The sequence below is a fragment of the Haemaphysalis longicornis genome, unplaced genomic scaffold (genome assembly GCF_048455015.1).
Source record: "Haemaphysalis longicornis isolate Haplotype H1 unplaced genomic scaffold, Haemaphysalis longicornis Haplotype H1 scaffold_1, whole genome shotgun sequence".
Taxonomy (NCBI): Eukaryota; Metazoa; Arthropoda; class Arachnida; order Ixodida; family Ixodidae; genus Haemaphysalis; species Haemaphysalis longicornis.
This window is the reverse complement of record NW_027526203.1, coordinates 480850598-480873288: the sequence shown is the minus strand read 5'-3', so window position 1 is coordinate 480873288 and position 22691 is coordinate 480850598. Positions and strand designations below refer to the sequence as shown.

Sequence of the window (22691 nt, the reverse complement as noted above, 5' to 3'; positions counted from 1 at the left end):
AAATTACATTAGAAATTACAGGTGGCCGAAAGTAATGACATTAAATTACTTACTTTTTAAAAGTAATAAAATTATTTTGAAATTTTTATTTTGAACAAAAATTTATCACTCATACACTTCCAACTCATATACACTTTCATATTCAGAATTCTCACAGAAGCGTTCCTCTTTTCGCGTCCGTAGAGCTCTAATGCCCAGAAAGTCTCTGGGCATTTGAACTCTACTTGGTAAACTTTTCTTGGTCAACTTTTTATGCCGTAAGAGAAGCGGACGGGCTTTATCGTAGTCAAAAGTAATTATGAAAGTAATGAGTATTTTCCATGAAATTTCTGGTCTGAAGTAATTTATTACATTACTGAATTGCATACACTCACAAGTAATTCATTACATTACCCATTACAGCAAAAATAATTTAATTATTGTAATTTAATTACTGTAATTTTATTACTGCCAGGTCTACTGCATCTAACTATAATATGATCGCTGCTCGGAATCTTACTTAGCACCTCTACGTCTTGCACAATACCTGGGTTGCACTTAAAATGAAGTCAATTTCGATTTTTGTTGCACCACCGGGACTTTTTTATGTCAATTTCCTATTCTTTTGTTTGTAAAAGAAGAAGTTCATCAACCTCAAGTTCTTTCTCTCTGCAATTCCCACCAGTGTATCTCCTCGACTATTGCGATTGTCTACACCGAAGTCTCCCACTGACCTTTCTCGCATTTGCTTCTTACCGACCTTTGCATTAAAGTTTGCCATCAGAATCGTGAACTGTGTGTTGATAGCTTCTTCATTGTGGATTCTACGTTCTCGTATAATCTATCTACGGCTTCATCATCGTAGCTGGTTGTTGGCGCATAGGCCTGTACTACGCTAGCGTGTATCCCTTGTTTAGCTTGATCACAACGGCCGCGACTCTCTTGCTACTGCTAAAAAACTCCTCCACGTTTCTTGCTATTTATCTGTGGATTACAAATCCCGCCCCGTGTTCTCTCTTCTCTTGGGGTCCTCTGTAGCACAGAATATGCCCACTAGTGAGCTCCATGAAGCCGTCTCCTGGCCTCTAACTTCTTTTAACTGTATAATATCCCACTTTGATGCCCGAGAGCTCCTCTAGTAGTATACAGCTAAGCTTCCTTCGCTAGACAGGGTGCGTGCATTGAACCTGTCCAGGGCGAATTTCCCAAGGTGGCCGGTCCGGACCCGGAGATTCTTAGCATCCTCTGCTGTATCGCTGTTCTGACCGCCGCCGTAAACAGGTGCTCTAAAGCTGCTGTGCTAGGTACCGAGGGCCGAGAGTTGAGTTGGTTAGTCATGAGAGGTGGCGGCCAACTACTACACGAGGGTGGCCAGATCCTTCTCTGGTGAGGGAGTGCTGTTTACGTCCCAAAGAACCTTCCTAGCATGTTTGAACCTTTATAGTGTAGCCCATTAGGTATCCGAGATGATGGTTACTTCCGGAGCAGGCGGAACTCCATACCTGCATGGCTTGGGTAGAGAAAGGCAGACGAAAAACAGCGAGAGAGCGAGAGAAGACTCCCGCCTACGACTTCGCCGCGCACGCTTGCAGTAATATCGAGCCAGCGTTTGTCGGTGACCATGGGTAAACTATTAAATTATTCAGATGACATTCGTCACTAGATGTGATACCCAATGCCGAGAGATCCTTACCGTGTTTGCGCTCCATGGTGGCTTCTGTTCGTGTCCGACAGGCCACCCAAGAGATGAAGATCTGCTGGTTCGGGCAGACGGCGTTTCTCGCAGAAGACGAAGAGATGAGCGCTTATATAGGCGGCGACACGGGCGTTCGAACAAATCGCACTCCCTAATCATGGCGGTGCCGGTTCCCTTGGGAAAGACCGATCTATAGCGTTCAATGCTCGAGACTGCCAACGCTTGTCTGTGGCTGCAAAATAATTAGCGCCACCAGTCTGTAGCGAGGAAAACTGGGATTAGGCTTGATTGCTGATTGTCTTTGGGTCAAGGTTCTGAGCATAAAGCGAGCGGGCATGTGTAGGCGTGGGATCACGCTCTCGGAGAAAGTCTGCAAAGCCATTGGTAGCCTACGCTGTCTGGCCATGACGTCAGGGAGCTGTCTTCCAATACCTTTTTTGCGTGGATGCGCTGTTCGCTAACCTCCAAAAAGCGGCCACATACTAAACTGTTTAAACTCGGAAAAGAAGAGAGAAGAACTCGAATAGAGGAGCACAAATAGAAACAAGACACTGCGAACGTTAAGTTTCTGAGTTTATCACCGGGAGTCATTCTTTCATTATTAAAGCGAACTTTCTATGTCTCACTAATGGCGTATGTCGTGTCGAAAGCGCACTGCAGGGAAGCCAACTTTTCCTGATGACGATTATTATCGCGGGTGAAATCAAAGAAAGACATCATGCACACCTAAAGACATTTAATGACGCTGTATTAACAACTCATCTTGCGAGCAATTTCGAATTTTCGCACAATTTTATCAAGCGAGAAAGCTCGGTGGAAGGGGAGGGGATGGAGTGAGATTTATAAAAGGAAAGTATAGTTGTTAGAAGCTGAGTATAGTTCCAACACGTCGGATACTCTTTTGAAAAAATCACAGTGAACTGCCGCAGACCTCCCTCCAAGAAAGTCATCGTCAGGTGCGTGGAGCGTCAAAATGAACCTTCCAAGGGAGCAAGCCAAGAAGCGAGCAAGCAAGCAAAGAAGTACGAGCATGCGGCACGCAGCCCATCTTGGTTAACCTCCTGCTGGCGTATGAGCCATGAGTGCATACATGGGTATGGGCCCTCCAGACCAGCAGGTCCAGCAACTAACTAGGAGGTCCCCCTGGAGTCTTTGACTTCGAGACCTCCTCCTGTATATACCCATTGTATATTGTTTATTTGTGATGAATAAAGCACCATAGAATCGCAAGAACTGGCGTTGCTATTTTCGATCAGTCCGTCGCATGGGTAAGTATCATTCGGTAATATGTGGGAATAGGATTTCATCCACAATGGCATATTTTTAGACGTTACTGTTTCTAGTTTACGCGGATTTCCCCTAGCCACGACGAATTTTTGCATTAACTTCCTCCACCTCATAACAGTCTACATAATTTACAGGAATTATACGTACCTCACAGTTACACCTTCTTATCTAAGAATAACCGTGGTCGATTCTTGATTATGCAAGCTGAAAACAGTGTATCTTTTGTCCTATGTTAAACATAAGGACAACTCGTTCGGCTGGTGAGTCGCAAATGCTTCGTCTGTTTTCTTTTTTATCTAGGCTATTTGCTAAAAGTGGTCATTAAAACTGGAAACGTTGTTATTGAAACAAAACAGTCTTTCCTAAGCACCAAACTTTTATTTTCTCTTCGTCCTTTTATAACAGATCATACAACTTCGGCCTTGAACCAAAAGTTGTATTTACAAACATCCAAGGATTCGTTGCTGAGTAGTTATTATACCCGCTCTTGAACCAGTATATAGGAACTGGGTTCGATCGATTGCCACTAATGAAGGAAGCTAAACGTGCATACGCATGCGCACGCGAAGGCCAACATATTTGAAGCCAGTTATACCCATCAGGTGCCATAATGTTGTACGTGTTTACCGATTCCTCCAAAAAGAGACATTAACGCTGAGTTAATTTTTTACTATTCAAGCCAATACAGTGTTGTAGTGGTTGCGTATGTGTACTGTTTTGAAAGTGGAAAACATAAATCGGGCTGGAATAAGGAGGTCGCCACGGCACTCAGTTACTTTTTTTAAACTTGTGAACTGAAAGGCGATGATCGTGACAAATGTACCTGAAGCACTAGAGGTGACTTCAAATGTGGACTTCGAGTTTGTTTTTGTTTTTTGAAAACGAAATAAATGTATGCCTTTTCATGGCGAAATTGCTAAGGCTTTACAATTCCCTTAACGCTGCTAGCGGCGAAAGCAGACATGCAGCCGCGCGTACTCCCTGCGTCCAGAAACATTGCCCCGTAGGTTAAACCCACGCTCTTAGCATTGAAAATAATAATCTCCTTTGAGTGCGCCGTGACATGGGTAAATAACGCCTGGCTCCACAGGAATTCTCCATCTGTCGGACAATGGCCATCCGCCTACGCTGGCGAAGTAATGTCGTGCTCCCAGAAGTACGGACGGCAGCAGCGTTGGGCAGGCTTCAGGTCTCCAGAATGTACACGGCAGTTCGGGCAGCGGGGGCAGGCATGGCACAGTCAGCGCAGGGTATTCCCCTTCTGGCGACGCGTACCATTGCCTGGTACACGTCTCGTTGTGCATTTATGGAGGCACACGCACGGCTCCGACAACGTGGGTGCCTGGGCTCGGGCCGCGTCCTCAGCTGGGTGTCTGGTCGATCTCCTCCCAGACGACGGACGTGTCCGCTTTCGACTTGGCCGTCTCCCGGTGTGCTACCTCCGTTGCCGGTGACTCCGCTTTGCTGCACGCTAGAAGATGAGCGACAGCTGTTACTCAACTTGTTTAGTACCCTGGCCCATACGTCGGGACGCAGCATGGATAAAAGTAAAACCTTCCAGGAGCCGAGTTTCACTCATGACTCGCACTTAATTAGCAATACTCAGCAGACGCGCACTACAAGAGACTGCAATGTCAAAAAGAAATGTTTTACTATTGATTGCATACGAGTAAATTGACATTAACGCCCACTGATTAAGTGGGCGTTAATGTCAGTGGGCGTTCAGTGGGCCCGAGAATAAATGCACATTAATGCCTGCTGTGGGCGCGCAATAACTACCGTTTTTTTTTCACGTTCCGGATAGAGATTCCTTCAAGGGTTGCTAAGGGGATGCGACCGAGATAATCAACGACACAAAAAACTGTCATGCGTGATACTTGTTTAGCCTCGTTTTACAAAACCAGTCCGCATGATATGACTGCAGCTGTTCACAGGATAAGAGGGCAGAAGCTCTGCAACAGGTATGATACGGCTGCCTCGAGTGCCTTCGCGATCGCGAATTTGGCTCCGTGATGACGGCGCTGTTCTCGCACTAACTTGTTCAAAGAACGGCATTGGTGCCACGTCGATTTATTGCATGCACTGTTATTTGATCAAGCGATGTGCTCAGTAAAATAAAAGAGAAAGTCACTGTCATTAAATCTGCGATGCGACAGAAAAGAAGAAACGTATAGCTGCTGAAAAGTGAGAATTTGCTGAATGTATTTAATTGCTAGTATTTCTCTAGCTGAAAGTATTGCACGAAACGATATTTTTAGGAGTTCTTCCTAAAAAAAAATTGGCTGAAGAAACAGCAGAGGTGGCGGCCCCTCCCCCCTCGTCGGAGACCCGGCTGTTGCACCTCGCATTTATTTCCAAACTTGCCGCCGAAAGTTCTTCAGGACTGGCAGGCCCGGATCATTTTGTCTGCAGGCTTTAACATCTCTCCAAAAGTGGACCGCGTTATCACGCGCCAGAACCCGCGGCCAAGTCCTAAGCCCACGCCCGCGCTACGAACCCAAAGGAAAGGCTAGGCGGCCGGAATGCGATGATAGCTCAATCTGTTAGACGCCTTTTTATAACGCGGGGGACGCAGGTTCGATTTCGATCAGACGAAACGTTTTCTTTCTTTCGAATTGGCTGCTGTCGGACCTCTGGAGTGGCCCACTCGTTAGGTGGACGGTTTCACGGCGTAAACGTCGCGGGTTACGTTCCCGGCGCCTACCTAAGCCCATTTTGTTTCTTGAGGCACGCCTTTCCAACATGTATACGTACTCGCGGGCTCCTTGCGTCCTCGCCACACTTCGAGGTTTTTTTTGGTGCGACGGACGGATATTGCTCGACCTAAACAGCTCCGCTGTTAAAATGAGGCAGGGAAATTATGTGCACAATAAATCTTGCAGTCATACTTTTGCGCATTCGTGACAGTGTACCACTTTGACGCCACGCGTCAGTTCATTGGCTCTGTTAGTTAACTGTGTGGTTTATATTTCTTGATTAATCCCGACGTAATGTCATGGGAACGCGATTATTTGTTGCCGGATGATTGCGATGGAGCTTCCAATCGCCGCACCGCCGACCCCGGGCGAAAGAAACAGCGGCGGCAGTGTGCTCAATAGCGCTTCGTAGTTAATGATTTTTCGCTACTTGGAGTCTTGCCGGACCAGGGTGATGGAACGCACAGTGAAACTCCTGAGCTCGCTATCAGTGACGAAGTTGAATCGCTCATGCGCCATTTCCTGTAATCTGACAACATTTGCATTTATATGTAATGTGTCCGGAGCAATCCCCGAAGAGGATATAGCCAAGGAGAAAAAATTTCGGTGGATGCTTAGAAATTTCTAAAAATTTGAAAGTGAAAGCCTAGTCGGACCTCCTGTTTATCTGCTGCAGAACTTTTTGTTGAATTTTGCGGCCGCGCCCGTCACCACATGACCAGTCTCCTGGTCAGCGCGCTCCGAAGCTCGTTCCGTTCGCAAGCCATCGCAATTTCCCGACGCGCGATGCGTAGCCCTTTCTTAGTGCCCTCCTCCCGCATCGATGTTGCCCTTTCCTAGTGCGGGAATCCCGGCTCACGCAATTTTAACTTTTCTTAGACCATCTGTTTTCTGAACCATACCCCGTGTGCGCTGAAAACATAAAAGTTTAAGGTTTTCGTTTTATAAAAAAGAAGGTCGCAAGCAGAGGTCGGCGCAAGTGCACATTATTGCAAGGGCGCCACAAGAACAATAAAGCTGCCAGATGAATTTAGCGCCAAGAAGCGGATGCCTCGTGTAGCGCCTCCCAAATGCAGCATGAAAGAAATGGCAGCTGCAGTGAATCGGCCAATGACCCGACAGGCCAAGCAAAAGAAATTCTATACACCTGGCAGTGTTGCAGAGATACTACTTAGGAATCTAGAGTCATTCCACTTTTCTGCGGTCCCGAAATGGACTGCGAACGGGATGGGGACAACGCTAGGAGGAATGGAATGGCAATGGAATGGTCGTGATGTGAAGACGACGTCGTCGCCATCGCGGGCGTCTTTCGGCTACTTAATTAGCCTAATTAGCCTATGGCTACAGTATAGAAGCTCGTTCATACTGCGGATGCTAAAGAGTGTTTCCTAGGGCTTTGCTTAAAGGAGCCATGAAGAGAAAATACAACTTCGTTTAATTTGAAAGAACTAGGATTCAGTATCTCACTCAGCTCCATTAGAGCCACAAAAGATGTTTTTTAACGAAAAAAAAGCAAGAAGTATTTAAAAACTTTCAAATTTTGCGCCACAGTGACGTGTTATGAGCAAGAATGACGTCATACGGGCCAACAATAAAACATAATTTTCAGTGCGTTAACGGCACGTTAGCATTCAAGTGATGCGGTCAAATGGAACTATAGGCCCCATTACAGACGCCAGTCGTGTGTCGTCGCGACAGGTCAGTTAGGCGGCCGCCAATCGCACAAACAAGGTTCCGTGACGTCATAGAAAAGTTGCGGGAAATTGGCTAGGGGGTCGCGACTGCTTCACACGTTTTCTTTTATATCTCCGTTATTTGTTCGAAGATTGCGATGATATTGGTATCATTGTTATCGGGACTAAGCAGTCTTTCTAATAAACCCAACTTGTATTTTGTCTTCATGGCTCCTTTAACCCCCCCTACACCTTTTTTTCATCCCTATTGGCAGATTTTACTGCACAAAGAAGTGTTTTATAGCTCACGGTGGCTTCCGCGCGCGCAATGAAGTGTGCGCGAAACGGAGCAGGGGGTTTTGGGAAAGATTTGTCCAAGCTGAACCAGAAAAAGTATGTTCGAGGTAAGTGGTTTTAGGATCACCAGTTTCTTATATCGTTTTATTCTTCTACCTTTAACATTTTACTACAACGCTGTCAGAGCCTTGACTCATCATCTGAAGTACAGTCGGTAAAACGCTTGTCTATAACTGCGATTTCAACTTCAACCAGCTACATCCGAAAACTGCCGGAACATACTCGTTCCAAACATGTCGGAGGCAAAAGCGAAGGGCTAATACTTCAGAATTCCGCAGTAGTTTAATTCAAATCCCGCTCCGGCGGGGCAGGATAGGGCTGAGAGTACGAAAGCTGTGTTATAGACAAGCCTTTTACCGGCTGTACATACTGCGCGTAGTTGATTCGTTCCGTCAGGTTCATTGAATCATCCTTTTCCCCGTATTTTATGCAATACCACATTGGGTAACAGCCTATCTTGGTTATTGCGTTTCGGCAACTGAAAAAAAGTGCGTGAAGTCACTGGACCTTCACTAATTGGTGTGTGCAGAAATATTTCGATAACTTGTGAGCAAATTTAGCACCCCGTGTGGTTACAGAACGATTATATGTAGCTTAGCATGTTGCGTGCAGTAGCGATTGCTGATGCAACACGGAGCTCTTAGTCGCTGGGGTGAAGTCCGTCAATGCCGCAGATCGCTGGCTGTCCACCGCGAAATGACTCGAAGAAATGCACACACGTTTTTCTCCCTTCAGTGTCAGTTGCGTTGTCTGGACGCCGGTAGGTCGGCCCTTCCTGCTTCGGCAGGCTTTTGGAAGCATTGCTTTCTCTGTTTGTAAGGAGAGGGCGGAGCTCCTCCCACACAACTGTCCGTGGCGCCGTCGGCAGACGGGCGTCTCAGTGGCAGGCATCGTGTGCACAACACCCATAGACGGCCAAAAGCCCGCGTTGTTTGTCACCACAAGCTCATATTTCAAAAGATTGTAGATTTCGCGCGCGGACCCGTTATATTACGGGTCCGCGCGTGAAACAACGAGTCTCCTGGGTGTTCTCTTCACACCATCCCTACACGACCCGCAATGAGCAGCTTCGTAAATTGAAAGCCAACCTGGTAGGCGTCTCCGGGAACATGGCGCCAAGCTGTCGACAGTCTCCTGCAGCGAGGTCGCGTGGCTTGGCATATAATGTTCAAATGTTAACAACGAAGATGCTCTGCGCTTGGCCACCGCTCCCTTCCGACAGACCGTGAGAGGCGGAAAAATCAAAACGAAGGGAGCAAAGAACAAAAAATTGCACCATCTCCCCGAAGGGAACTATGTGGTGATGCAAAGCATGGGGGTTCCGTGTAGGTTACACACCGGAGCAGAACTGGCGCAGACGGTGTCTCGGAGCAGACTGAACGCCGCGCAGCGCGCGCACCTGCTTTTATACAGCTGGAGGAGAGGAGAATAGAGGAGAGACGCGCATGCGCAGTGGGGGTATGGACGGCGCAACAACAAGGGAGAGACGTAGCCCCGACCATGAGATGGCTCCTGGAGCGACAGTGTCGCCGGTGTCTTCCTGGGCCGGCACGAGACGAGCACGCTTCGCCTTTAAGGGCTCCTGGAGCGACAGTGTTTCCGGTGTCTTCCTGAGCCGGCACGAGACGGGCCGAGCGGCGAGGAGAGCGCCGCTATCACAGCTGGCGTAGAGAGGGGGACGAGGAGGAGAGGTGCGGACGCCGGACGCCGACGGACGACGGAGGGTCGACCCAGAGATGCTTTGCATCTAAAAACTGGCCGCGTATCTGCTCACTTTGCTGCAAACGTCGTCGAAGGACGATAGTCGTCTGGCGACCCTGCCAAGTAAATGCCTCCTTTCTCTTTCCCGCTCGCCTCTCATACTCTGCCTCTCCCCTCTCGCTCCTCGCAAGATAAGCACGCTAGAGGTTTGCTCAATTCAATTCAAACTTACCGAGTTCCACTGCTCCACGCACTACCTACTAGAACTGACTAATGCCATTTGACTTCTAGGAATGCCGCCAGGAGGGCTAGTGTCGCGGGTATTTTTTTATTGAATCAAGCAGCCAGGTATTTTTAATTAAAAAAACAGCACTGCAAATGTCACTGGTGTATTGGTTTTGTGCCTCAAATATGCCCAATGCTTTCTTTTTGCTGAAAAATGTTTAAAAGTATGAACACTGCCACCAGATTTAGAAGTTTAATAATGATTTGCCACCAGCGACCACCTGGACGTCCAGCAACTACTGGCATCTAGGGCATCGGTCGCCCGGTCGTCACTTGGATTCCCGAACTAGGGAACCACTCCTACTTCATAAGGCTTATTAAAGTTTCATACTACTACTACTACTACTACTACTACTATATAAGCGTCTCGTTCAACTACTATTTTATGCAGCTGAATCGACAGACAGACAGTTGGACAGACAGACAGAGACAGACAGACAGACAGACCAAACTCAGACGACAACGAACGAATCCCTCATGAGATTGGACTTTGGTTCGACTCGGTTTGCGGCGGAAGAAAGCTTCGCGGTTCAACCGTCTTTGTCATTAGACGAAGGGCCCGTGTTCGAACAACTTTTTCCCCTCCTTTTTGTGTAACGATTCTAATGCTCGCCATGATGTTTTTTTTCGAAAGCACACTCGTGTTGACCCGACACTGTATTTCTTCTCTAAATAGTCGTTTTTCTTAACAATTTACCGCATTTAGCCAAACGTGCGACATCAATTAGCCCTGTTTCTTATAACCCTCATTAAAATGTACGTTGAGTTTCAACAGACCCCTTAATGTGTTTCTATAGAGTCAATAAAAGTCAATTAAACCTCATCGCTTTGTACTCTGGTCGTTAGAAAGTGAACAAATTTTTATTGCGCAAATTCAACCAACATTTCATGAACTTCAAGACACTGAGTTTCAATACATTTCATATTGCGGTTCTATAGAGTGAACCAGAACTTCCATCTTAAAAACTGCGGCCAATATAAAATCAATGAGCTTTTTATTCAAAAAAGGCAACAAGAATTTTATTGCACTCAATATACTGTTTTCCAACAGGCTCTGTATTGCCTTTCCATGGGGTCAATCGAACCCCTAATTTGTGACTGGTGTCATTAGACAGGCAATAAACTTTTTATCACTAACACGCAGGAATCACCAGTGGCGTTGCCGGATAAACTTGCACCCGGGGCCCAGAAAATTTGACACCCCCCCCCCCCTCACGACACCAAACGATTATTCATATAATATCACTACTATTACTGATGTTCTTATTGTTTAATACTATCATTACTAACAGTAATGTATTTTATCGTTACTCTATTATTGCTATTATATCAGAAAATACAGGGTTAGGATTACCTAAACATGCGTATCTTGCTTCTAGATACAAATGTGCAAATGACAATTCACAGCTACTGAAAGCGTACGTGGGTCTTGAAATGTTTATACACGCATACGTAATAAACAACATGAGACGCGAAATGGCCTTACAAGAGAACTCATGATGTGTGGGTTATCTATAAACAGTGGGCAATATATCAGAAAATGAAGCAGCTACACAAGCAGCCGTGTTTATGCAAACTAAACTATAATGACATGGGCTCAGTTTAGAAAACCTCAGAAGCCGACTGCGGTCCATTCCCAAATGCGCGAATACTGACTTTTTCAGTGAACAATTCACTGAATATTCACTGCGATTCGTTTCTGTATCAAGGTGAGCATTTTAGATAATAACTTACAACATGGGACATAGCACAACGCTGACTATGAGCAAGAGGTTTTCAGCCTCGTATCAAACTATCATTCTATATTTGTCTTCGCATCAGGTTTCACTTCGCATTGAAAATAAATAAGAAATTCCCACACACGTTAAAACGATGCAGTGATGAAAAAAAAATATTAGTTTGGCCTGTATCTGTAGATTACTGCACCAAATAAAAAAGGTTCTGGCGTACGTTGGTCGTAGCGATTGTTGAATAGCTGTTTGTTGGTATTGAGTAAGGACGTTTGTTGGTATTGTAAGCTGTTTGTTGGTATTAAGTAAGGAGTGAGGTATTGAGTAAAACTGAAAAAAAAAACTGAACTGAAACTGACGCAGAGAGGACGCATGCCGAAATCCCAAGATTAGCACCGGTAACTGTTTCATAGCAAATAAAATTGGCTTGTTTCAAGCTATAATGTTGGGCGTGCGAAATATTAACGCGCAATGGAGCTTTTGAAAATGTGTATAAATTTGCCCTGAACACTACAATAAAGAATGAAAAGGGTAACGGGAGAGCTAAAGACCACAATAAAGCATAACAAGTCGTTAATAAAAGTCAAAATTGGCCTGTTTGTTCTCTTCCCGTCTTTATGTCTGCAAGTTTCTTGGTAGTAAGGTCAAAATTTATGTTCGCGTAATCTTTTTCTATTGACAGTATTGTCAGGTTATCCTCGTCGTTTATCTTTGATGGAAGGTAAGTTTTCCTAACTTTAAATTATAGAAGCTTCCTTCGCGTCATGTCACCGACGCAAACACGGGAAAAACGATCGAGTGATAACGCTTAGGTTTGGCAGACTATAAAAATATTTCATTTAGCAGCACACTATTAAATGTTTAGTACAGTCTGCAGATTTTGTTTCATTCTGATAGCTTTAAGTATCCTCCGTAGTCGCGAATCTCCAATACCATGTATTCCCCACAAAAATCGACCTAAAAGAATCTTGCCCTCTGCGGACGAAATTGGGAAGGTTTGCCTAACTGCAAATGCGGATTGCAAAAGGGCAGAAATAGGGAAACGGGATTCTTCACGTTTCCCCGTAAAGTTTCACGTATAAAAAGTTGCGAAGAGAGCAGAAACGATGGTGCAATGGAAAAGCTATAAGGCTACTACGCAAAATAATTTGCATGTGTACGGCCTTCGCGACGATAAATTAAAGTTTTTCTTACCGCAAGTGGCAGACTTCCGATTTTGAGATAGAGGAATGACGGCACAATGTCGGCCTAAACTAGAAATGAAATGTCTGAAATAAATTCAACTTGGGTATCCATAAGAATTCGAACAGTAAAGAGACCCGTGACATGCCACTAGAGAGCACGAAAAATCAATTCGAAGCAAGAAGGGGCCCAGAGCTTCTTGTGGCAGTACAGGGTGTAAGTATTCCGAGTCAAGAGGTCCAATGAGTCAAGAGGTCCAACGCGTCAAAAGGTCCAATATTGGATCTCTTGACTCGTTGGACCTCTTGTCTCGTTGTACCTCTTGACTCTCCGTGGACTTCTTGACGCGGCTGAGACGAGTAAAAAGGTCCAACGAGTCGAGAGGTCCGAGCTGTAACAAATCACCGCTACGTTTGAGCTTCAAATCGCGGTGTTATTACGAAAAGTTGAAAGTATAACGCGTCTGTGTATATCAGTCGAAATTATAACGCCTGTGTGTATTAAAGTTTTGTATGTATATAATTGTGTATAGGTTGTGTATATATTGCCGCGAGCATGTCTTGCCTTTTTTTACCAGCGCCCTGCCGTGCCAGGCTATTTTAGATTCTTAGAGCTGAGCCGAGGTTTCCTCTGTTTATTGTGCGCCGCGCCGGGCGACCTCGTTTAATATGAAGATGGTTTCCCCCTTTCGATACTTTTGTTTATCAGACGTCTCTTTGATTAACAATATTTCCGATCAAATTCGATTGTTCGGGATATAATAACGCTGAAAACTAGATGCTCACCGAGCAAACACCGTTACATTTTAGTCGATGACGCTCGACCGTGCACGTCACTTTGTAGGGCGCTTCTTCAACGTTTGTGTTTTCTTGATTGTTGCGGACATGCCATTCCATTGTAATATCATTCAACTGTTCAATAAATGGTTCCTGTAACTGTGCGTTTCTGTTTCAATAAACATTCCTCAGTTCACCTTTCTCGAGTAAATTAATTAGCATAGCGCCTAAAGAGCAGCAATTTGACAGCTGGGGTGTGTCGGCGTTGCGAACTTGCTAGATGGAAGCTGAAATATTTTAATTTACAGGGACGAAGAAATGCGTATATCGTGCTACGCGCTGAAAGAAGATTAATTCGATTTGGGGACTACAGCATTCGGCAACCTTTCAGAGCACCCCCGATCACTAGTCACGATTAAAAAAAACAGAACACACGAGAACCCAGGACTGGTCAAAGTTACGCAAGGAAGTACTGACGATTAAAAGTACTGAGATACTAAAGGGAAGGGTATACGTAAGATGCTGAAGTGCATTTTTATAGAATTGGTATAGTATATGTCATAGGACGCGTAGACTGGAACAGCGATCCTATATTCTAAAAGTCCAAAATATGTCCCTCAAGTGGTCGGTAACCGTCACCAGGAGCTGTTATTAGCAATATAACCGCGCAATCTGGAAAACAGTCTGTCTACTTTTCGCCAATAACCATATAGTCATCGTACAGTACAGAATCATCAAAATAGCTAGAACAGTCAGTAACCATCACAAGCAGCCATTAATCGCAATGTAGACCCGCATAATTGAAAGGAGTACTAACACGAAATTTTCGTGTTACGTTTTTCTCGCTGCTATGGGTACCTATTAGCCCATATTACACGGTCGATAGAAGCCTAAACAATCATTTACGGCGTCGTTTATTCGTGTCAGTTTCGGTTTCAGAAAACGAACGACTAGTGGCCGCCATGACAGGAAATAGCACTTGACGTCACCATTCTTGTCGCACCCCTGCGGGTCTCGACGAGCGCGCGAGGTCTTCACCATCTCCGCACGCCCGGGCAGCACGACGTCAGTCCCAAAACCACGACGTGTACACACGGTGTAGCAGCGCGCGCCAACCGCAGCCAGCGCGTCGGCTACGTCACGGGAGCCCCGACGTCGGCAGTTTGGGGCAAGTAGCAGGTGATGTCATGCTGGCCCGCTCTGGGCTTTCTCGTGCGGGCAGAGATTAAAATAGATTTAAAATATGTTTACGAGACGGCTACTGTTGGAACTTGCTGGGAGATATCTGCTGATAAAAAGTAAGCATTTTCCATAGTTATCTCAGCTTTGAAATTTCGTGTCCCTACTTCTTTAAAAGACCAACTATTACGGCGAGATTTTATTGGATCCAGTCATTTTATAAAATGAGCTGAAGGGGTTAATGTATAAGAACGGCTGAGTGGAAATTACAAATGGAGAAGACAAAAAAAGCAAGGCTCGTTGGACCTTTTGACGCGTTGGACCTCTTGACGCGTTGTACCTCTTGACCCATATTGGGCCTCTTGACTCGTTGTACCTCTTGACTCGGCTGTCACGTGACTATTGAACCTCTTGTCTCGTTGGACCTTTGGGCTCTTTTGACCTCTTGACCAGAAGCGTCAGACCAGAGGGGGGTCTACAGATGAAGACTGAAGGCCGGTACGCGGCAGCGCGAGAGTACTACATCGTAAAGGCGATACCAAGCGAAGGGATGCTTGCAAGAGCACTGTAGGTGAGAGAGAGAGAGAGAGAGAGAGAGAGAGAGAGTCTCAAGCCTCTTCAGGCAACGACACTTATGTTAGGACAGGCATAGGCATTAGAAGAGTTTTGCAGCCACCAACGGAGCCTGGTGAAAGAGCGACTAGGGAGAAATACAATCTGTCGCAGCAGTTGAATGAAATTCGAACTGGCGTTTACGGAAGAGGCTATTTCTAAGTATTGGGGGGAAAAGCGGTTTAAAATGCGAGAAAAGATTACCGTAGCAGAGCAGATAACGGAAAGGAGGCCTGCGCGAGCCTGTTTGTCCCTACAAAGACAACATCGGAGGCCGCAACCACATGCTGGAAATTCCTAGTGTACGGCTGGTCGTGTGAACGTTTGTCTGCAACGATGTCGCCGTTTCCTTTATGCTACGGTCAAGTATTCCATTACACATTTGCAACTAAATTGAAATTAGGGTCCTGGAAAAATTTACACAATAAAATCTCAGGTTTGGGCTTACCGATGGATAGGATTGGGTTGTCGAGGTCGGGGCAGTGCCACTGGCAGCCGCCAGCCAATAGAGCAAATCCGGATTGAAGGAGGTTTCGAGGCGATGGAGGATAAACCGGTCGATTAAAATATCACATTTATACGGGCCCGAGTGAATAAACGTGTCACGCTGGCTACCAGCCGTGAGCCATGAAGCTCGATATATGATGAGGTAGGGACGAACTATCTGCGACACCCATCCCAATATGATTCGTTGACAACGACTTGATTCACGTCGGACGTCGAGCGGCAGTCAGAGAGGAGCCCAAACTGTCATCGATTAGGCAAGAATGGCAGGTTTAGAATGCTCCCCAGCTAAATCCGAACTACTCGTGCCTCCAGCCAAGCGAGTATCCCAGCCACCCTGAAACATAACAATCCGTATTGGCGAAACGGATGTACCGACTGTACCCAGCATAAAGATATTGCGATTAATTATCCAAAGCAATTGAGCTATAACTCGCTTCATGCGCAACTAACGGCTCAAGTGAAGCAAACAATTGGCTAATACGGCGTGTAGCAGACCGAAATAACTGACTTAATAAAGGGTAAATAATCCGACTAATCCAAACATTTGTAATCAGCCGCATCACATGCTCTCTACCGTATCCTAATCCATGCCAGATCGAACTGAACAAGGTCAATTGCCAATTATTCGTGAAGTCTACAAGACAGCCCTGTAAATACCCCTCAAAACCTCCACTTCCAGATTGGAACAGTTGGGCGTCTACAATACAGCCGAGGAACTAATAGAGCCCAACAGGCTCAATCAGCTATCGCGACTGCCAAAAATTCATGCACATATCAAAATTCAAAACAAATCATGCACAGACTGAATCGGCGAGCCCCGCTAATTACCGATACCTGAGTCCCCATCTCCCATAAAATTCACGCTCAACTCCTCATTCCCTCTCCCGCGAAACATGCACCCGGTACACAATCAAAACGGCAGGGAACTACGAACCCGAACTCTAACAGAGAAGTACCCAATCAACCCTAGCACGGTACACGTGGACGCAGCCGACTATAGGCATCATGACGCGTATGCGCATCCGCAATCCGGCAACGACAGAAGAGGCGGCAATTGCGCTGGCACTAGTTCACCGGCCGACCCCAGCAATCATAATTTCAGATTTGAAAACGGCCATCGAAAACTTTTCCAAAGAGACTATTTCCCCTTAGGCACTCAAAATTCTCGTCCAAGGCCCTCCTACCACCCAAGTGGAATTACCTGGACTCCTGCCCACACAGGGCTGGGGGTTAACGAAGCGGCCAACAAAGCGGCTTGAGAAATCATGAACCAAGCAGGACCAAGCCTCGTCCCCTTACGTGGAGCCAGATCCGCCCGCGACAACTTAAGCTATCAAGAAATCACCGCGAACTACCGCCTCTGCCGCCGATTGTATCCGTCCGCACATCTTGATCTTACTAACGCCGAAGAACGTCTGTGGCGCCTACTGAAGACGAACACACTTCCATGCCGCTTCATACTGCACATATTCACCGGACTTTATATCGGTCACCTAATTGCCCTGCGTGTGGTGCGAAGGTCACCGTTGCCCATCTCATATGGGAATGCCCCGAAGACTCGTTTCCCTTGATCCCCTCAATCGAGCTCTGGGAGAAGGCGCTGGTCAGCTCGGACCTTCAGACACACAAGAGTCTCGCGGAACGAGCTGCCATGGTCACCAGCAGACTACGGCTTCCGGTCACTCAACGCACTCAGCCAGGCTTTTAAAAATGTTTCCTCTCTCTTTCCCGTCGTTGTACACTCCTCTGGCTCAAGACGGCCCACGATGAATCTTCCTTTTGCCAGTGGCCCAGGAAATAGAATCGCAATCGCCAACCGAAATAACCCGACATTTTCAGAACCAGTTCAGTTCCTTTCTCAGGGGTGACTAGGGACAAGTAGTAGCTGTGGTCACTCACACAGCACCTCGCTGCAGAGCGTAGTTCTACTACCAAGATACATTGAAATACCAACAACGGCACGCGTGGCTTTCAGCACATGCTGCACGTCCTGGTGACTGGCCGCATGCGCTCTTTCTACATCGAGGTAGAGCGCAACCATCCCGTACCTTATTCCTGCTGTGCGTGCGCGGCCAGGAACCGTTCTTTCTTCCCCTCCGGTCACCCCGCGGCCAATTACCTCTTTAAGGCGCGCCGACCATCCACGCCCTCAAGTTTATAGACCTTATGCAAAAGTGCCGCCATCTACCGGAAGAAAAACGAAACGAGCACGCGACGCCATGTTGGGGATGGCGGTAGCGGGATTGCTTGGTACGGAGCGTGGCGTGTGAGGGGCTTTCTCGGCTTGGCGATCCTTTTATATTCAGATTTAAGCGCAGCAAAATGAGCGACGAGTGATTTGTGGACCTTTCTCTGTTGCGCACAATTGCGGATGACTTCGTAAATGCGCATTACGCATCGAAAAAGCAGTCAGAAAGGCACCGGCAGGGAAGCTGTTGGAGGCTGTCGCGTTTCTTCTCCCTTTTTTTTTTTTTTTAGCTTTGAGAACGCAAACATTGAAAGTACGTCCGTGCTGGTTCGCATCCTGCGGGTTTCTCAGGAGGTAATTCCTGAAACGCTTGGAAACTTGCGGGCTGTCCTGAGGTTGAAATGAGGAAGGAGGGGGGAAGGGGGGGGGGGCACTGGCGATATAGCTATGCGCTAAGGATCCTCTGGGACGCAGAGGAAACCTGCAAAAGAAAAAAAAAGACTTCACAAAATAAATTGCATACCTGTCATTTTTTAACAGCGGAGTTGTTGTAGCTGGCCGTAATGTGTACATAGGGCGTAACGTGTGTGGCGTGTCATGCGTTAAACATTGCCAATAAATTATTAATATATTGCCAATGAATAATTAAATTACCAATAAAGTGCCGAGCGCTGGTGAGCGCGTGCCTCGTGGCGACCGCCGTGTGTCCCCAGCACACGCAAAGGTTTTAGCAAAAAAAAAAAAACAGCGAAAACCTTAAAGAGCGAGAAAATATCGAGCTCTCGTGAGCGCGTGCCTCGCGGCGACTGCTGAGTGTCCTCGCGCCGTGGACAACAAAACTGGGTGCACACTACTGCTTAGAAAATTCCGCTCGAAAAAATTGATCTTGGGAAAATAGGCTACGGTCGAACAGCAGGCAACGAGCGGTAAATGACCGATACACGGAATTACTACGTACGTTACTTGCTCTACTCATGGCGCTACGTGAAGGGTGCAACTCTCGCAGATCCCTTATTTCCTGTAATGTTTGGCAAGCGAAAGAATGCGTGCACTTCCATAAAAGTCTACCGAACGTCCAGAATAAAAAGAAAACGCGGGCGCGCAAAGCACGAACGGCAGACTCAAAACTATACCCGATAAAGTACGAGCTGACCGATGCAGTGCGCCTTAACAACCAGCAGGGAGGAGTGCTCCGCGGAAAATACAGGGCTAGAAAATAGCTCACTCTGGGACCTTTTTAGTCCTGCACGTATTTGTTCCGTGACTATGCATGTGATCTAGCTATAATATTACTGCGCGAAGGGAAGTCGACACCCGCAAGCGACTTCACGCCGCGCTCGAGCCATGTTTCCGTTGAGAGAAAAAAAAAAAAAGATTTGTACGCTATTTCTGTGGTCGTCCTCGTATCGTCTTTGTGAACAGCAAGTTACACGGCAGTATTTGGGCATCTTTTGGGCACGAGGTCCTCAGCTTCTTATTTTTTTAAGTATCCAACTTGTGCGAGGTCGCAAACGTGGACCGTCAGAAATGCGGGCACGAGTCAGCCATTACACCGCCTAAGGGGCGCCAAAAACCACTGTGCCGCCAAGTGATTTGTGCGCAAGCGGGTCACACCGCGTACGCGCACACGCCGGCGTGGTTATCACCTCCCCGCAGAACTGGCGCAAGGAGGGGAGCGGTTCTTTGTCGAGGCTGCTACCATGGCCGCCGAACCATGTGCACTTGTTTCGAAGAAGCCGCTTCCTTTGCAAGTTGCCGCTGTTGCCAAAACAGCGCGAACAGCGGCTGGTCTGGTTCTTCTAGAAAGAGACCTCAGCACGCAAAACTGGCTCGCGCCATAGAGTAGGACCAATGAGGCTGCCTTGAGCACAAAAGCCGTCACACGATTTCTTCAGCAGTCTGGATGGGACGAGCAACTTGAGTGTGTGCTCCTGTACGCGCAGTGTTTCTATCTTTATCTTGATTAATGCGTAGCATTCTTTGCCGAGTCACAGCCAGGACCGTGTAACGCCATGCATTTCCACAAAACGCAGATATCGGGGAAGCTCCACCTGTAATTGCTATAATAGCGTGAATAGAGATAACAGGTCGTACGAAATTTTGAAAAACTAAAAAATAAGAAAATACAAAAAAAATTACGGAAAATGGCGAAAAGTCTAACGCGCTGCATTTTCACAATAATGCAGATTTCGCGAAAGTTCCACCTGAAATTGTTATATTATCGTGGATCATTGAGCAGCGAGGATCACATGCTCAAAAAACTTCCCTACGCACGAAGTTAGCGATATGGGGCGCAATGTGTCCAACTTCGTAGGTTTGCCTGGCTTCGGAATAAGCACCATTTCAGCGTGTTTCCATTCAGCCGGTATTGTGCCCCGTTCCCAGTGCTCATTGAAGTACCCCGTTAAGGCTTGGATGCTTCTGTCGTCGAGGTTCCTAAGTAGCTTGTTAGTGACGTTGTCTTTGCCCGGAGTGGTGTTGCGGGTCAGGGCTTGAAGTGCCTGCCAGACCTCCTGTGTCGTTATTGGCTTGTCCAGCTCCGGGTTGGGACGGCCAGCATACGTGCGAGGAGTCACGGAAGGTAAAGTTGTGCCAGTGTACTGGTCTTTAAGCTTATCCAGTACCTCGTCGTCGCTGCCAGGATGAGAGTGTAGCAAGCCCTGGATTGCTTCCTGACTCTCCAGCTTACTCTGTGTGGGGTCCAGCAAGTGGCGGAGGAGCTTCCATGTCTTTGCCGTGCCCAGCGTTCCCTGTAAGCCGTCGCAGAGCTGACGCCAGTTTTGTCGCGTGAGCTCGGCTGCGTACTCCGCTGCTTGCCGATTTATCTATGCTATCCTGCATTTTAGCTTTCTGTTATGTTTCTGCCTCTTCCATCTTCGTTGGAGGCCTTTGCGTGCTTCCCAGAGATGGAGGAGGTGGGAATCCACTGCAGGCGCTTCTGTGGTGAGGGCGATCACTTTCGAGTGCTTATTTACATCGTGGTGCAGGTCCACGATCCATTGCTCAAGTGAGTTTATGTCGGTTGTGTCGCTGTGGACGCTGTGCTTGCGAAAGGTGGTCCAGTCAGTTATTTTCGTCGACTTGAGTGTCCGACGTAAAGGAGTGGTCGGGATGATAGTCTGTACAATATAGTGATCACTGCCCAGCGACTCTTCCAGATTTTGCCACTCTGCGTGTGGAACGTTTTTTATCAGTGTAAGGTCTGGGCTTGTATCTCTTGTGATGCTACATGGAGATAATTGTTGGGACGAAATTTTGAAAAACTAAAAAAATAATAAAAATATATACTAACTGCTGAAACTGACGCCCTGCATTTCCACAATAATGCGGATTTCAAGAAAGTTCGAAACATAATCGTTCTAATAACGTAAATGGAGAGAATTGGTCGAACGAAATTTTGAAGAACTAAAAAAAGGAAAAATATTATAAAATCACGGGAAATGTCAAAACGTACATCGCATGGCATTTCCACAATAATGCAGATATCGCAAACGTTCCACTTGTAATCGTTATAGCACAAATGGGGATAATTGGTAGAACGAAATTTTGAAAAACTAAAAAAATAAGCAAAATATAAAATAATTACGAATATTGGCGAACCGTGTAACGCCCTGCATTTCCACAATAATGCAGATTTCAGGAAAGTTTAATCGTTATAATAACGATTTAATCGTTATAATAATCGTTATAATAACGTAAATGGAGATAATTGGGTGGGCGGAATTTCGAAAGACCAAAAAATGGGGAAAATATTATAAAATTACGGAAAATGGCGAACCGTATAAAAATGCAGATTTTGCGGAAGTTTCCCCTGTAACCGTTATAATAGCGTAGATGGAGATAATTGGTAGAACAAAATTTTGAAAAAACAAATTTTAAGATAACTATAAAATATTTCCGGAAAATGGCGAACCGTGTACCCAGCATTTCCGCAATAATGCAGATTCGGGAAAGTTCCACCTTAGTCGTTATAATAGCGTAAATGGAGATAATTGGCCGAACGAAATTTTGACAAAAAATAATAAATAACAAAAATATGAAAAAGTACGGAAAATGGCGAACCGTGAAACGCCCTGCATTTCCACAATAATGCAAATTTCAGGAAAGTTCCAAATGCAATTCTCATAATAACGTAAATGGAGATAATTGGTCAGATAGGATTTAGGAAAGCCAAAAACTTTGACTGTAAAAACTCACACTCAACACACGCGGCATAAGCTATGCTATGCATTAGTAGATTATTCTTTGAATTTCTGCAGAATTTTTCTTCCTCCCCCTCTCTCTGCCTGACTTATTCATTATTATTTTTTTCGCATAACTTTCATTTGCATTTTTAACCTTCACCTGAAGTAGCAGCTACAGTGTCATTGGAACTGACCTCTTCAGAAATTCCTAGTGGACTAGAATCTCTCTATGCCTCGCTCAACGAGAGAGCGACAGAAGCCGGGCGAGGGACTCACTCTCTATGGGCACGGACATGTAGGCGAACTTGACGACGCCGCCGCAGATTCGCAGCGATAGAGCGTCCTCACTTGAGAGGAAGGCGCGCGGCTCGGGTCGGCTCAGTACGGCCACAACGGGCGATGTGGGCTGTGTGCCGTCCGTCACCGTCAGCGAGCTCGTGGTGCAGTACTTGGACTTGCTGAACCTCAGTTCCGTCACAAACACCGCCAGCCGCTCGCCTGCGTTTCGAGAATGAAGCGTGACTCTCCCCACTTGCTTCTTCCAAAGTGTCGAACCGTAAAAAAATACCGGTTCGGTTACCATTCGGGAAAATAATTTCCTTCCGGCTCAGTTCCGGTTCCATTAAATCACGTACCGAACCGGTTCTCGAACCGGCTCG

General features: G+C 46.4%; 2 protein-coding genes across 6 annotated transcripts in view; both read right to left on the bottom strand.

Moving 5' to 3' along the window:
• The window catches only part of LOC144173811 (uncharacterized), a 43890-nt gene extending 42145 nt beyond the window's left edge, over positions 1-1745 (bottom strand). For both annotated transcript variants that reach the window (XM_077702075.1, XM_077702069.1), the window contains exon 1: positions 1673-1745. In XM_077702075.1, coding sequence (XP_077558201.1) covers positions 1673-1688 — 16 coding nt within the window. In that variant the 5' untranslated portion in view covers positions 1689-1745. The remainder of the gene's footprint in view (positions 1-1672) is intronic.
• Positions 1746-2193: 448 nt separating this feature from the next.
• LOC144156343 (cubilin-like) overlaps positions 2194-22691 on the bottom strand; it is a 116550-nt gene continuing 96052 nt past the window's right edge. For 2 of the 4 annotated variants that reach the window (XM_077688343.1, XM_077688344.1), the window contains 2 exons: positions 22309-22530; positions 2198-4433 (listed from right to left, as the gene is read on the bottom strand). In XM_077688343.1, coding sequence (XP_077544469.1) covers positions 4324-4433; positions 22309-22530 — 332 coding nt within the window. In that variant the 3' untranslated portion in view covers positions 2198-4323. Of the gene's footprint in view, positions 4434-22308; positions 22531-22691 lie in introns of all 4 variants that reach the window. The other 2 variants (XM_077688345.1, XM_077688342.1) reach the window with 2 other exon arrangements.